Raw genomic sequence first — 16,899 nt, 5'->3', positions numbered from 1 at the left:
AGCCCTCTAGTATTTAAAAAAAAAAAATAAAACAATTATAAAAATATAGCCTATTGATTGCCAAGCATTTTAGACAAATTAGAACAAAAATTTCCTTAATGAGCAGCATTTTTAGTAGATAACAAAGAGCACCTGTTCTTTATTTGTGATTGGGATTTCTTTTTTCTAAAGTTCAATTTTTTAATATTTTAATTTACAGTACAGGAAAGCAATCAGACCACTTGAACTTATTTTGAACATGCCACTATACTTTTAGAAAAGAGCTGAACTTAACACAGTTGTCTAAAACTTTAAAAACAAGATTTATAAATTAAACTAGAATAATTAACTATAAAAGAATTATTATATTACATAAAATGTAAGTTAAATTAAAAATATTTTTATAAACATATTCAGTAGTTTCACTTCAGGTTATTGATGCTCTTGTAAATTGTTTTTAAATACCATTACTTTTTGAACTCTCAATTGGAATCATTTCATTCTACGAGAATCAGAAGATTTAATATTCTGTTTATAAAATTGCAATTTGAATAACAATATTTTAATTTAACTATATTTTAAACAGAAATTAATGTATTTTTAATTTAAGTATTTCGCTGTTTAGAATTTTAAAATTTCTGAGAATAAGACATTGTTAAATGAATTAAAATCAGTTTAAATAAACTGTACTAAGACATCAAATTACTGGTAGAATTCCAGTAATTTCGGATCTTATTCTTTAGCACAGGGGATCTGATTTCATTTTCTAAAAATATGACAACTAGTTCATGCTAGAAAAATTTATTTAACTTAAGTTTTTTTCTTCTTTATAGTATCATTCATAAGTCCTATAAATTCAGAAATAACAAACTGGTTAGAAATGATTATATAGTTCGATTATTCTGGTAAAATTTGTGAATGGTCCTCTATTCCAATATACAGTGGAAATAATTTTTAGACATTTTTTATTTACTTAGAATATATAAATAATATTTAAACATTAGAATTTCTTTAAAAAAAGAAAATATGATGTAAATATTTATTATTTACAAGGGGAAATGTAATTTTCTAAAGCATTAAAACTAATCGGAAAAAAACATATTAACTTCTGTTTGCTTCACTTTTAAGTTTGTAATCTATTAATAAATTAAAAAGATAATGTAAAAAATTAATTGCTCTAGCTTCCTTAATTACCAAAAAATTACGGTTTGAAGAGTTGTGGTACATAGATCTTCTACTTTTGCAAATTATTACAATTTTAGAATTGGTAATTATATCTCATGATGTAAATCGGGTCAAAAAAGTGCAATTCTCCAGATGCGTGAACAAGGGTACATCTATTGAAGTTACAATCTATGAAGTTATATACAACAGATTGAAAACTTAAGAAAGTATGGAGAAGATCAACCTGAAGAATCATGCTTGTTGTATTCATATATATTTTCCCAAGTGCCATCTGTTTCTTTCCAGATAATGACCTTTCTATCGTAGGAACAAGATGCCAGCATAACACCAAACATTGGGTGAGCCCAAGCAACTTGCCACACAGGTGCATCATGGCTAGAAAAAAAAAACATATACATACATATTTATTTAGATTAATAATTTTACCATACAACTTTTATTGTTGAGTCTTATTTTAATTATCTGCAGAATTTGATAGCATGACAATCACAGATAAATGATTCCTACAAATAATCTATAAAATGATCAAGAAATGCCTCCCCTATGTTAAAACAGTTCTTCTTGATTCGTAAGTAAGGACCTTTACATTTTGTTGATTCAAAAAAGGAATTTTTCATGAAAAAAGAGAAGTAAAAATAAGGTTGTCTCAAATCAAATCACAAACAAGGTTTTGGGAGAAATTCAGGCATTCTTATAAAAATTTTTGATCAAAAAAATTTCATGCGAGATTATTTATTGTTAAAAAAAATATTTTATGCCAGTTTGTGTACTTATTAGTTTGAATTCCTTAAGTTTATGAATGGAACCTTAAATTTAATATAAAAAATTATTACTATTTCAATACATTGTTATTTCTATTATTTTTACACATATGCTGGTCTATTCAAGAATCATGTAAAATCAAATAATTTTTTTTTTCTTTGCTTTTATTATCAAAAATTTTTTTACAATATATAAGCTTTACTTTCCAAAAATATTTGGAAAAAGTTATTGTACTAGGAAAGAAAAATATGCTAACATTTTTGGGGAAATTTCAGTAAAAAAAAACTATGTTCTGAGGAAGTATTAGGCTTTGAGAATCCTTTGAACCCCTTGCTTATCTATAATTGAATATTTTCAATACATCATAACTAATATATTCCTGATAAGTAAACTAATTATAATTTACAAGGTCCCGGAGGGGACTGATTGTTAAGACACGGTTCCCAGCAGATCACCGAAGCCAAGCATCACTGGCTACGGTCAGTGTGCGGGTGGGTTACCACTTGGATCAGCCTGCGTAGGGATCGAGGGTGTGCGGTATTGGTCCTCTTTAAACTGTTCTACCGTAAAGTGCTCAACTTCGTGTGCAGGTCGTCGGGCTACCGAAGCAGGGGTGCCCTCCCCTCTGCAGAGGATCAAAACTGTGATGGCATGTCTTCAGATCATCCTCAGGGATGTTTCCCAGACCGTCGCCAATAGCTGTGCAGCTCTAGAGCGATGTAAATGAACAACAAAATATAATTTACAAGAAATAGAAATCTTTATTTAAAAGAGTTAATAATTTTTTCAATTAATCAATTTAAAGCTTTAACTAAGTTACTATCAATATTTCAATTATTTAGCATAATAATTAGATTAAATTTCGTAATAATGTATTATTTTGATATGTCTAATGGTTTTAGTATGTCTATATTCTAGTCCATGCAGCTCAGCCTCAATTAAAAGAGTAGTTCAAAATTTTGGTCTTACTAAACTGAAAAATGAATAGGTAGTATGGAGGGGCTTCAAAACTATTCTTTTGCAATCACATTCTTTGATGAAGAGTTAAAATTGATTGGAGTGAATGAAAGTTGATTTTACATATAATGAATAAGATGATAGATAATAGTTTTTTTTTTTTTTAATATTGTCATTGCATTTTCATTTTCAGTAACTAAACAACTTAACAGATTGGATAAATTGCAATTCTATACATAATTTTATTAATTGCAATTTTATTTATAATTATTTAATATTTTTTACACCGAAATTTAAATTTTTGAGAACTGTCGAGACAAAATGAGAGTTAATGTCAAAATAATTCAAAAACGTAATTCATCATAATTCATATTTATATTAACTAAAAATTATCCTGAAACCAAAATTTTGGGTCCCTGACCAATGTCAAAAAGGGGTTTATAAGATGGCAGTTAAAACTGAATAAAATCTTTTATTGTCAAAAACTTGCCAACCCTGCCAATAGCACAATTCGAAATTTGAATAGTATAGTGCTGATATTTCAAGGTATTAAAAACCATGCAGAAATTACTGCTATAAAAACCAAAAGAAAACATGCTGATTTAAGATAGAACTAAACACATTTTAAAAAAAATATTTTGACTTAAGTAACTAAAAGAGGCTAAGGCAAAATATTTAAAATTTTAATTTTCTCTAAAATTTGTATTTTACAAGATAAATTGTATAAAAATTTTGAAATTCTGCATGACATACATAAAATACATACTATGAAAACAGCTTTTTTTTTTAATTTTTTAGTACTAAGTTAAATTTAGTTAAACGAAATTTTCGTCTTTAAAAAAGATGGTCTCTTTTAGATTTGTCAACATTTTACAAAATAATTAACCAAAAAATGTATTTAAATTAGCACTTAACACTCTTTTTGATGTTTATTGTTGATTAACACATAAGGTTGCTCTACGTACTTATTTTTCAAATTTTAAAGGGCTTTAAAAAATGAAGAAATATGCATTTTACAAGCACTTATTTTACTTATTTATTTTTAACAAATCACCCTCTACATGCACATACATAGGTCATGGTCAATAGGTGAAAAAGTGAACCAGTGATAATCTCAGTCTCGTTCAAAATGTTTTTTTTTTTTATGTTTTTTTTTTTTTTTTTNTTTTTTTTTTTTTTTTTTTTTTTTTTTTTTTTTTTTTTTTTTTTTTTTTTTTTTTACGCATGGGAAAAGCAAGAACATTTTCTGACAGATGGTTTTCTGATAATTGGTTATTTGCAGCAGTTTTGTTGGTCTTTCTTAGAGAACTTTTTAACATTACATTGACAGGACAAAAAAAGAAAACAGTTAATCAAAAGAGTGGTTGTTGAAGAAGGAGGTAGCCCAAGCATGAAAACAATACACAGTAAAAGAATTCAAATTTTGAGGTACAGTGATCAAAAAAAAGGACCACCCCAAATAACTTTTGATCTAATGATCGGATCTTCACGTTCCAGGACTCAATCTTAATGGCTCAAGGTGGTAACATCAAATTTGCTAATTAATATGTACAGATAGTTTTTTAAGTTACAAAACCAGATACAAAAAACATACTTTTTACTGAATAAAGATAACTTTTTTTCAACGGATTTGGATTTCTGACCCCTAAAATATAGGGAGTAACTGCAATCTGGGAAATAGGGTCAACATAGTTTGGTCAGGAGAGCAGTCCAAAGTTTTGACCCCTAACTTTTAATTTTTGCATAATTTGCTATATCTCTGGATCAATTGAAAAATTTTTGCACACAATTATAAAATTCGTTAATTTTAAGATAATACTGTGCAAAAAATAACCTTCATTAAATATTCATTATTATTCATTAAATATTCATAATATGAACTGTACGGTGTACAATTTAAGGATTTATTAAAGAATATAATTTTTTGTGGCAAAATAAAAAATTTGAGCAAAATTGGTCAAATTTTTAATGAGAAATCAAATTTTAAATATCTGACTCTTTTGGAATTCAATTTGTCAAGAACCATTCAATCCATTTTACTTAGATTTTGTATTCTCCCATGTAAAATTATATCTTTAAAATGATGCAAAAAAATTTTTGCCTTACAACTCAAAATTTTTTCAACCATTATTAGAAAAAATAATAAATAAAAATACTTTATGAAGGTCATTTTTTACATGGAATTATCGTTGGACAAACGAATTTCATAATTAAGGACAAAAAATTGTCAATTCAGTTAAAAAGTTATCAAAATATAGTGCAATACTCAAAAAGTAATATTAACATTAAGGCGTCAAAACTTTGGACCACTCTCCTGCCCGAACTATTGGGACCATATTTCTTAGATTGCGGCTACCCCCTATATTTTGGGGGTCAGAAATCCAAATACATCAGGGAAAAAAGGTATGTTTATTCAGAGAAAGTACGTTTTCATGTCTGATTCCGTATCTTAAAATATCGTCTTCACTTACTAATTAACTTATTTGAAATCACCCCATCTAACCATTAAGATTGGTTCCTAAAAGATGAAGATCTGAGCATTAAACTAAAAGTTATTTAAGGTGGTTCGTTTTCTTTTCTTTTTGGCGCACTGTACAATAGTGAAAGCACACCATGCAAATGCCAGAATGCTGCTTGGTAATGAGATCTTTAGGCTTAAAACTTATAAATTGAAGCCTGAAGATTATTTCACACAAAAGCACTTAAATTAGCTTTTCCAAAACACAATAAATATGTCATGGGAAATGGTTATTTGGCTAATTGAAAATATGAATATAAATTAGAATATTTTAACTTTAAACTAACTTCAAAAAATTTATAAATTTAAATTAAACTTTATATTAACTGAATATGTCAATATAAATTGAAGAGTCAAATTTAAACATGATAAATAAGCAGTCATATTTACCCTTTTAGAGTAGCAACTATCTTTTGTGAGCCACTACGAACATCAAATATTTTAACAGTTTTATCAGAAGAACAGGTAGCCAATCTGATGCCATAATAATCCATTTGGGCATCATGCTTAAAAAAGGAATTAAATAATTAAAAAAAAATTTTAAAACATACTGCAGATAGGAAAATACTACCAAAATCAAATTTAATTTAATCATGCTGGAAATTATTTAAAAGTCAAGAAAAGTGAGTCGTAACCCTTAATAATTTTTGAATTCTCACTGCTATATGTAATAAAATTCAGACATAGCATTTGCACAACACAAATTAAATAAATTTTATTGAATAAGTGAATCTATAAAAAATGCAGAACATTTAAATGAAGATACTATTAAGCTTAATTAATGAAATAATGTCAAGAAATAAGTTCTAAACTCAGTTTATAATAAATTTTAGTCAAGGGAGATATTACATTCATAACGAGAGCATTAAATCATATTTTAAAAGTTTATAATTTAATAACTGCTGTTTTTTTTTTTTTTTAGTTATGAAATTAAAGGATCAGTAATGATTACTCACTTTAATTTACTATTTTTATAGAGGGAAAACTATTTCTACAATACTAGACTGTTTTTATAATGGTATAGCACATATACTATATTAAAAATAGCAAGTACCATACAATTTTTACAATAATAAACTTTACTATTCTTACAATAGTAAGTCTGACAATGACTACCTACATATATCCTACCTTAATTTAGCCAATCCTAAGTGAGCACACAAAAACATATTTATTGAGAAGAAATAATACATTTAAAAGAAGCTAGAAAAATTGCTTATAGGAAAATGCAATACAATATGCAGAAGAAATAGAGATATAAATTAATAGGAACAAAATAAATTTTCTAAGACAAAGACTAATATTACGAGTCAAGCATTTAACATTTACTTACAATCATATCTGAGTGACCGGTGTCAACATCTTGGATGATATTTCCTAAGAAAAAAATAAAATGAAGACTCATAATGATATAAAAAGTTTCATTAAAATTCAAAAATAAGAAAATCTTTCAGAAAAAATAAAACCAAACAAAATCCATGTTTACCAGTGGTCATGGTCTAGGAAGATAATTAAAGTTCCACAAAATTAAACCACAGTCTTCGGTAAAATACTAATTTCGGAAACAATTAACCTGAGAAAAAAACGACGTGTATCAACTTTATTGTTGATGATGACAACTTTTCCATTCTATTCCGGTCAGTGAGAACAAACGTGGAGCGAAGCCATCATCTAGTATTTTCAGTTTAACAACAGTATTATTGCAAATATAACACTAAATTACTCTGAAAAACTGTAATGCGTTTATATAGCTTAGATTACGAACGCAACATTTCAAAATATATATTTCTTACAGTTTACAGTTAACAAAACAGTCAATATAATTAAAAAAATTGTTTTAACTATGGCATCTATTTACAACAAATTTTAATAGGGGACCAGTTATATTTAAAGCTGTTGAATGGAACAAAAATAGAAAGAGTTGTTCTTCCGAATTCAATTCTTTTCAAAACTGAATTAATCATTAATCATGTCAGATTTTACGCATAGCGTCGTTTTGTTTACCGGAGATGATGGATTATCTTTGGAATTTAATGTCCGTAATACAAATGAAAAATCTCATTTAAAAGCTTTAATAGAACATGGCGGAGGTATTTGTACACAAAATGAAAACTCTGTGCACCTAATAAGTCCTGGTACAAAAGTCTTAAATGCTGATTTGGGTAAAAAACTTGTTAGCTCCAGTTATATTTATGATTGTGTCAAGCGAAACTATTTATTAAACGTGAACGAATATGTATTCACGATATCAGAAGCACAAACTAGTGATATCAGTGACGAAGATAGTGGACTATTCGCTCAACGTCAGTCAACATGCAAGTCGCCTAAGAAAAACATTCCAACGATGAATGTTGAAGTTAGTCCGATAAAACAACCTAATGTTAGTAATGAGACTACACCCTCGAATTTAACACTCCCTTCGAGTAACAGTGCAGTGGCACCCATTTGCAACTCATCAGAGAGTTTTGTTGAAGGTAGTCAAGATAATTCTACCAGTTACAAAATAACATCCCACGTTTACTACGGCAATGTAAATAATCCAGCTAACGAAAAAATCAAAACAAAGGAAGGTTTGCTAGAAAATTCTGAAGAATTCAATCCCTCCCAATCTCTTGTTTATCCATCAAATCCAAAAGACTTATTAAGGGGCAATATTAAAAATACTTTGAATCTTTCTTCACCATCAAAGCCATCAGACTTAATAAATGTTAGTCCTTTAAACCTTTGTTCGCCATCAAAGCAAGCTGACTTAATAAATTTTAGTCCTTTAAACCTTCGTTCACCATCAAAACCTGCAGATTTAATTAATATTAGTCCTTTAAACCTTTGTTCACCATCAAAGCCAGTTGAATTGATGAATGCTACAAGATCTTTAAATCTTCAGTCTTCGTCAAAACAGTCGGACTTATTGGTTGACACCGTGGAGAACACGTCAATTCTTCAGTCACCAGCCAGAAATATTCCCGATGTTTCAGCTCTTCAGCCCACTTCTCCACGAAATTCCATGAAAACGCAAAAAGAAAGAATTTTTTCTTCCCCTAAAAAGCTAATTGATATCTCACCCATAATGCGAGCTGATACTAAAAAAGTCAACAAAAATAATATTAACCAGCGTTTAGAATTACCCGTAAGGAATCCCTTTCAGGAAAAAACTGACAATGTGCTGATGGAGGAAGAATGTGGGGAAAATTCAGAAAGAGATACCGAAATCAACATTGATATGAACATAGGTATTTCCTTGCCTGGAAATCAGTTATTATCTTCTGCTTCACCTATAAAAATTACAGATTCCTGTTTTGAAAGTCAGAAAGGAGTGTCGAATGAAGCTGAAATGGCACACAATGCATCAGCAGTTGTTTCAAGTTCTCAGCCAGAAGATGGGTTAGATAATTTTGATAATATGCTGTTGAATAAAGCACTTCACAAACCACAGTCTGAGGTAAAATAAAAAGTTTAAAATCGTTATATAATTTTTTATTCTAACAAAAATGTCAACCCATAAAAGTTATAGATTTTTTTACTATTATTATTATTTGCAATCAATATCCCTGTCGCAAAATTTTTTCGGGCTTTCTGCGGCAAACTTCCCTAACATTAATGATATATTTTTCTTTAAGTTTCTTTTAATTATAACAATTACTAATTTAAAGTAACAGAAACGTTGTGTTTATAGAAGAAAGTGTAGAATAAAAACATATAAAACATTTTAATTGTAAAGGTAATATTTTTTAATTCTAATATTAAAGGCATTTTCTCACATTTTGTAGGTGGAAAAATGCCCTAATTATTTCCCCTTTCTAATTTTGGAGATCATTACAATATTTAAAATTCATAAATAAATTTAACGATAATAAATTAAAATTTGTACATAGATTAAAAATCGTAGTATAAAGATCGATGACAAAAATCATGCTAATAGGACTAAAATCTTTCTGCGAAAGCTATGTAACGTTCTGTGACGCCGCAATTCTACTCTGCCAAGGGGATCAATCTGAACTATTATTATTTTTCTTCTTCTAAACAATAGAGAGTTAAAACTAATGAATTTATTTTGTCAATCGAGTGAAATTGCAAATTTCAGGATTTACCTAATACATTTTTACTATAATGTAGCTGAAAAAATTACACCTTTTTATGGTACTTTAGCCAGCTCAAGTAAGTTCAACAATTTTATTTATTGAAATAAAAAATAGAAACAAAAAACAGTTGAATCTACTATTTTTCACAGGCGACTGTATAACCAGCAAAATGGATTATTCCTTCTTATCTTGATTTTTTCTTCTTCATCTTTTAATTTAGTACAGCCCTAAACTATAACTTTTGTCTATAGGCTTTTCCATTTTATTCTAAAAATTCGTTGATTTGATCAAAAATTATAGTAAATTAATGATACTTCATTATACATAATAAAATAAACATGTTAATTAAAACCTTTTTATTAGCTAGGTATAGAAAAAATCTAATATTTTTTATCTATTAACTCTTTTTTTAATAATTAAATTAAAAAATAGTTGAAATGTCTTACGTTGGGCAAACGAAAGGCACCATTAATACCTAAAATTGATACTCTTATTCCAATGATTCTGCTTAACTGTGAAAACTACTTATGAGAGTTAACCAGAGCTATCAAATTTCTAGGTCCTTTTTTACTAAAAGCAAATCCTTAAATAATACATAGCTCCCATTTGAATCCAAATATAGTCTACACGATGAAAATATATAATTAAAAAAAATCATCTGGGATATTGTTGAAATTCTTTTTATTTCTCTAGTAAATTCTTTTCCTCGTTATTCATTTATTAATATTTATGTTTATAAAGATCCTCTGTATTGAAAAACAAAACAAAGCGTTATATTCGAAATTAAAGTTTTTAATTGGGACTGATTTTGATAGTAGATAGTAAAGCAGCACCGTTATCATGAAAAGTAATAAATTTGATATTCAGAATTATTGTCATTCTCTTCTTATGTCTGGGGTGGCTATTTTATTCCAAAGGGGAAAAAACTGCCCTGAAAAAAGTTTCTTCCAACCCCCTCCCCCCGCCCCAAAAAAGTGGAAGAAATTCTTTTCAGAAAGAAATATCAAATGTCAAAACAGGTTAAATGACTGTATTAATTTTTAAGCTATTTAATCAGAGCCGGATTATACCTTTCGTAGGCCCTAGGCACAGAGTCGGATTATACTTTTCGTGGGCCCTAGNCTAGGCACGTGCCTAGTGTGCCTATAGGTTAATCCGGCCATGTATTTAATGTATCATTTTTTAATAAGCAAAAATATAAAATAAGTGCTTTGTTAAAAGTGCTGTGTTATAGTTAATAAAGAAGAAAACAAATAAAATCAAAAAGTTTTCAATTTTTAAAATGGTAAGTGTTTAAAAAACGGCAAATTCGACTTGCCTTGATATAATTTTTTAAAAATTAACATTGCAAAACTCGTGGTTCAGTAGGGCAATTGGAATACATAATAATACTCATTATTATTTAATACTTCCATTAAAAGAGAAACGTATTTCTTTTGACTGTTTTTTACCACTTTGGAAGAAATTTGCCACCCTGATTTATTTGTAACAATAATTAGACATTTCTTATGGTGAAAATTTTTATTTGATAGGATGAAGAAAGCCTTTCTCAGACTTGTACTGTTAGTAGCTCTGCCGATGCTCAAGTCTCATCGAAGCCTTGCTCTGCTGAAGTTAACAACACAACACAAGATAATCTCCCTGATTCACCTAACTTTATTTCAAGTAAGAACTTCTTAAGATTATATTCCTAAGTAGAAGTTTTATTCGGTTAAATAACAATACAGTACTGTAAAATACAATACAATAACAGTGCAATAACTAAATATAAAAAGTGGCAATTAAAAAGTTATTTTTTTGTGAAATTGCACCCCTTTTGACCAGGTATATAACACCTGGTAATTTTTTGAAGAAAATCTGAGATGGCATGAATCACCCCATAATGTTAGGTGTGACAGTTTCTCTGATTCTTGCTCTTAATAGATATGGAATTATCATGAGTTATTCATAAAAATTCAACGTTTATTATGAATTATTCATAATAATTCCATTGTAAAATCACTGGAAAGGAAAATAAATAAAAATGAAACTCAGTCAGCCCATAGAGAGCCAAGGCTTACTGTGCCCATCTCAGTTTTTTTACCTTGGAACTCTGGAATGCAAGAGCAGATGCTCTGGTTAGGTGGTCGGCCCAACGCGGAACCCCCAATGTTTAGTTTCCAAGCCTGCTTGACACTCATTTTATTGACTCACTAAAGGGATGAAAGGCTAAGTCAACCTTGCCCGGTCCGAGAATCGAACCGAGGAGCTGTGGTATGACAGTTTAAAGCGTTACCACTCAACCACAGCGCCTTGAATAATGAAGGGGAAAATAATTTTGTTATTGTGTTAGTATGTGTCTGTTACTTGTGCTTATGATTTTGTAGTTATTAATTTATGAAGATTCATCAACTATTTAGTCCCATAGTGAACTGATCATAAAGACACCATTCCCAGTAGAACACTAAAGTCGAGCATCAATGGCTGTGAATGAGCAGCTTGTGGTTGAGCGATATCATTAAACTATTTTGCCGTTAACTATAACATGTATATATAATATTCTACCTCATTAAACTATTCTATCATAAAATGCTCAACTTCACCTGCAGATGGTCAAGCTACCAAACCCGGGAAACCACCACCTCTGCAGAGGATGGAAATTGCGATGACATGTCAGATTATCCTCAGGAATATTTCTCTGATTGCCACAGATGGTCCATTCTGTAGTTCTAGTGTAGCATGAATAAATTACTACTTCATTGATTATTTTAAAAAAAATTTTACACAGTAAGAATTGGTTTTCCACTAAAATAGTTTAATATTGAACAGTTAACACTTAATTACTTATTTTTAGGCCAAGTAGTAAATGAAGAAGAGTACATTAGAAATTTGGCAGTTGAGGTTCAAGAAATCCTTGAAAAGCCACCACCTAGAACCATCCAGGACAAGATTACGCTTGTGAAATATGTCTGCTGTGTCCGTAAACTTACGCCAAAAACCGTTTTAGACTCATTGTTAACACAATCTGATTCTTTAGATCTATGACTAAAGTGATGTCTTCAAAAATATAAGGCCTTGTGCCTTCCAATATTTTTGCAAATATAATTTGTTAATGTGTTCAAAACTGTTCATCTTTCTGTTCATGTACTAAAGAAATATGTTTAATAAAAGAATTAATTATTAAATCTATATGTGTATTTTATTTATGTACTTAATTTAAATCAACCCATTTTTTTTTTATTTAAATAATCAGTGATTTAAGTCATGATTTTTTTTTAAAGAAATCAGTCATTTAAAAAGAATTTTAATATAAAATTGATTAATTTTTTATTGATTTTTTATAGTTTTGAAATTTGAAGAAAATATATTGTTGTGTTAATAAGTTTCTACACAAGTAAATTACAAGTGTGAAATAAATTCAACACATAAGACACCTTAAAATCATTTAATTCAAATGAATGCAAACTTAGAACATACTAAAAATTTAATAGAGTTATTGAATATGTATTTTTAAAGTTTAACAAAAAGAAGGAAAAAACTTATGTTATTTCACTTTTAAAGATAACACGGGTGGATCCTAGAATAGTCCACCCCGTGGCGAATTTTTTAAATATCACCAGGCAAGTCTTTGAAATCTCGCCAAACTATGTTTCGGGGAGATAATCTTGAACACCACGATTCCTCCACCAAAATTCTTAAACCTTATTGGTTATTTGATAAGTATATAAATACGCGAAAGTTGGATTTCATTAGAAAAGAGGTAAAAGTGTTTATTTTTTTGCCAGTTATGCTTCTGATCTCTTGCAGTTAGAATCATTGTTATTATTTCATTTTTTAACTATTATTTAATTTATTGCCGTTATTATTTTATTTTTTTGTGCGGAACCAGTTCAAAATGGTAAGCAATGCATGAGTGAATTTTTAACTTTAAAGAATGCAAAAGATAAGTGAGCTATGATTGAATGGTATATGAATCAAAATTTAACTTTAAAAGTGCATGAATGCCCTAAATGTAGAGAACAAATGAGTTTGAGCCATCAGAGTAAAGGTAAGTTATTTTTTATTCTATTAAAAATATTTTAATAGCTTAAATTGTTTTTTAATAATCAAAAAGGAATGTTGATCCCAGCAATAATCGCCAACTTGGCAAGATTTTTAAGAAGTCGCCAAGAGGTGGGCTATTCTAGGATTTTACTGATATCCCTAACAGTCAAAAATGGAGACATTTTTATGGGGCACCTTAAGGGTACCATGGTACACAATTTGGAAACTATATATAGCTAATAATTTGAACAAAATCATACCACATTATAAATTTAAAAGCCAAAAAAAAAAGGCCATATGAAATACCATAATGAAATTAACACAGTATATTGATAAAATCTATGCAATATAAAATTAAGAATATTAAAATAAACAGTTATTTGTTGAACTAATGTTTGACATTGCAGGTAATGGTGAGTCAATTTTAGAACCAGGATTCATATGATCAAAATCTGTTCCTAGTACATAGAGATCATGGTTACCTTTAGAGAAGCTATAATAAAATTCAAAATTCTACAAGCATTAATAGTAATACATTAAATGTTCACTATTAGTAACCCATTGTCAAAAGGTGCAGATAATGGCAAGCTATTAATTGACCAGTCAAACTTTAAATTTATAGTGGGTTTCCTCAATGAAAATGTGTGTCGATATTCAGAAGAGATAGATCTATGAAACACGCATATCATCCAACCATAGACGAGCACCTAGAGCTGTTTTAAAATACTATCATTTAACCACCATGCAATTTTATTTCAGCCTAAAAACCACATGCCAGGTTATATTGTTTTGCATCTTTATATTACATACATGCAAGTCAGTTTCATGTAAAAGTTCTCTACATAGACTAGTTAGTACCGATGCTTCGTCCAGTAGTTTCCTTGTCTACTTTGTTTGGTTCAAAATTACATGGTACGGAATTGAGTAAACTTAAGCCAGCTGTCCAATGGTGGTTATAAAAAGAACTTCCACACCACAACCAATGAAGAGACAGCGGTAACAGAATTAATAATTACATTGTTGTGTATGCTTGCCAGCTGCCAGAATGGAAAGCATTATCCCCAGCTCTCAGCTGGCGAAGTTAGCCATGCCTTTACTAACTGTGATTCCTGTGAAATACATATCTGCTCCATAAAGAGATCAAGGTTACCAGAGAATGAAATAGTAAAATTTACACCCCATGCAAGTAATTTATAGAATATAGTCAACATTTATTTAGTGGTAGATCTAATGTAAAACAGTGCAGATAATAGTGGATCAAGGATAGAAATCGGGTAAAAGACCTTAAAAAAAATCAGTTTTGTTAACTTTAAATATTAATCACTATCTATGTCCACATTGAACAGATATGCGTTCATAAAACACACGTGCCTGCACATGAACATGGAGATTTTTGTTAACAGGTAGAGAAGAAGCAGTAGTATTTACAAAATGTTCAAGCACATGGGAAGATTTCAGTATCGGTATCGACAACAAACTAATTGTCTTAAGGGCAGTAGGCCATTAGATATTGAGGAAAATAAATTTCAGAAGGGGACCAGCTTAAAGGTCTCTTTTTTTAAAAAATACAGCAAATCTTTTTTTTTTCCTTCAAATTTTGCAAGTTTGAAATTCCTTTCGCACATTGACCTTTGTAGTTTGGCATGGACAGATACGAATACAAAAATTTTCCTAAATACATGTGCGAAACATAAAGTCTATCATCAATCAGTGGTAGATCCAATGTCAAACGGTGCAGATAATGGTGGGTCAAATGTAGTACTTAGATCAGAAGGGGATGGAGAAATTTCAGGTTGAGCAGGACTTACATCATCAAAACCTGTGCCTAAACTAAAGGGAGATGGATCGGTAGAACGCATATCTGCACTTAAAAGATCAAGATCATCAGTCGGAGACACAGTTCTGGAACCCTGTTTTTCATCAGAGGTGAAATCTTCCACTTTGATGTCAATGGTCCCATCGTTATTCGATGATGGCGGCCTGCCCCGCTTTCTTGTAGGTACATCTGTCCGCATTTCCATCATTGTATTCTTCATTTTCTGAACCATATTCTCTGGAACAGTGAAACCAACAATCTCATCGATTACAAGAGCTGGATTGTTTCTGTACTCTTCGGACTCGGCCAACTCTTTGATGTCTTCGACGAGTAGCATATAAGCTTTACCACCCGTTGCAGGCATAAGGTTATGATCATACAGCCATTGTTTATCTTCTTGGTCACCAGAATACTTGAATATGTCTGGATGCTTTATGTACAGCCTGCCTCTTGTAGCACCAAGTCCTAAAGCTTTATTCGCTTTGGCGCCCATAATAAAATGAGTTTCTGGTGTCAAACGGGCAGGATCCCATTTCGGACCTTCCCGCTTCACTTGTTCCAGTTTAAACTTCATGGGCGTTGATCGTCCGGAGGATATATTAGGGGGTCTGCCTTTTCGCTTTTTGGGCTTAACAGGAATAAAACTCGCTTCCGAATCGGTGTCAGATTCCTTACGTTTCTTAACTAATGGCTTAGGTGCTGTATTTGTGCTGGTCAGTTTTTGGTCATTAGACGAACTACTTTCAAAATCAATCAACTCAGCAGGACTAGTGCCTCTATTAGATGTTGTCTGATACATCTTTTTGGCCTCTTCTAGAATTTGCCGACATACTGTCTGTATATGCTGATCTGAGACTGAGTTTTCACCGTTATTACTTTTAATGTTTTCAATGCCGGGTCTAAAGAACTTCTCTAGATATTTTTGAATGATATCATCAATTTCTTTGTTGATGTACTTCTGCATGTTCTGTCTCAAAATGTCTAAGGACTTTGCTGTACCAGTAATAAATCCCAATCTAGCTCTCTGCATAGCTACTGCCTGGGATCTGTAGGCCGTCCTATAGCTAGTAGTACTCGTTGGAAAATTATTCAAGTTATACGATCGCATGTTGAATGTGTTCTCCCACTTAACCAACATGGAAGTGTGAAAAGCATCAGATAATTCCGGGGGTATCTTTTCTGATTTAAAAAATATATTGGCCTTCCTACCTCCAACACCAAATAAACGTACTTGTTGACTTTCATTATTTGAAGAATTTGGAGTTGTAAGTTCAAATTTCGGTGAGTGCCAGCTAAAAACTGTGGGTTTGTTCCGGTTTGTTTCTCGCTCAGATGGGGAATACACTCTGATTTCTGGAACGGTAGACATTTTAAAATCTAATTAAAACTATTTTCAAACGATCCTTTTTATGAACTATCATAAATTTTAAAGATAAAATCTGCTTTAACCCTCTCTATGATTACTACATTAAAATGACCATCAAGATTGTTTTCAATCGTGAAGTTGTGTTTTTGTTTACTTTTTATTATGATTACTAAAGTAGTAGTTGATATTCCGTTACTAAAATGTTGAGGAAATA

General features: G+C 30.3%; 3 protein-coding genes across 6 annotated transcripts in view; 1 reads left to right on the top strand and 2 right to left on the bottom strand.

The window, feature by feature from the left end:
* LOC107451491 (protein SEC13 homolog) overlaps positions 1–7,155 on the bottom strand; it is a 21,009-nt gene extending 13,854 nt beyond the window's left edge. For 2 of the 4 annotated variants that reach the window (XM_071179000.1, XM_071178998.1), the window contains exons 1-4: positions 6,888–7,155; positions 6,735–6,778; positions 5,792–5,907; positions 1,388–1,539 (exon numbers count right to left, since the gene is read on the bottom strand). In XM_071179000.1, coding sequence (XP_071035101.1) covers positions 1,388–1,539; positions 5,792–5,907; positions 6,735–6,778; positions 6,888–6,897 — 322 coding nt within the window. In that variant the 5' untranslated portion in view covers positions 6,898–7,155. The remainder of the gene's footprint in view (positions 1–1,387; positions 1,540–5,791; positions 5,908–6,734; positions 6,779–6,887) is intronic. The other 2 variants (XM_071178999.1, XM_071178997.1) reach the window with 1 other exon arrangement.
* Positions 7,156–7,370: 215 nt separating this feature from the next.
* On the top strand, positions 7,371–12,648 carry LOC107451490 (uncharacterized). The gene is made up of 3 exons (XM_016067609.4): positions 7,371–8,840; positions 11,013–11,145; positions 12,314–12,648. The coding sequence occupies exons 1-3, from the start codon at positions 7,371–7,373 to the stop codon at positions 12,502–12,504; spliced, it is 1,794 nt and encodes a 597-aa protein (XP_015923095.2). The 3' UTR covers positions 12,505–12,648.
* Positions 12,649–12,889: 241 nt separating this feature from the next.
* On the bottom strand, positions 12,890–16,858 carry LOC107451497 (deoxynucleotidyltransferase terminal-interacting protein 1). The gene has a single exon (XM_043049600.2). The coding sequence runs from the start codon at positions 16,686–16,688 to the stop codon at positions 15,207–15,209; it is 1,482 nt and encodes a 493-aa protein (XP_042905534.1). The 5' UTR covers positions 16,689–16,858; the 3' UTR covers positions 12,890–15,206.
* Between the last annotated feature and the right edge of the window lie 41 nt (positions 16,859–16,899).

The sequence above is a fragment of the Parasteatoda tepidariorum genome, chromosome 3 (assembly GCF_043381705.1).
Source record: "Parasteatoda tepidariorum isolate YZ-2023 chromosome 3, CAS_Ptep_4.0, whole genome shotgun sequence".
Taxonomy (NCBI): Eukaryota; Metazoa; Arthropoda; class Arachnida; order Araneae; family Theridiidae; genus Parasteatoda; species Parasteatoda tepidariorum.
This window is presented reverse-complemented; position numbering and strand designations above follow the sequence as displayed.

What these genes read in the sequence shown, in the direction of transcription:
- LOC107451490 (XM_016067609.4), top strand. Translation starts at nt 7,371, where the DNA reads ATGTCAGATTTTACGCATAGCGTCGTTTTGTTTACCGGAGATGATGGA. An exon ending in TTCACAAACCACAGTCTGAG is followed by an intron (nt 8,841 to 11,012) that starts GTAAAATAAAAA and finishes TTTATTTGATAG; the next exon opens with GATGAAGAAAGCCTTTCTCA. An exon ending in TTCACCTAACTTTATTTCAA is followed by an intron (nt 11,146 to 12,313) that starts GTAAGAACTTCT and finishes ACTTATTTTTAG; the next exon opens with GCCAAGTAGTAAATGAAGAA.
- LOC107451497 (XM_043049600.2), bottom strand. Translation starts at nt 16,688, where the DNA reads ATGTCTACCGTTCCAGAAATCAGAGTGTATTCCCCATCTGAGCGAGAA.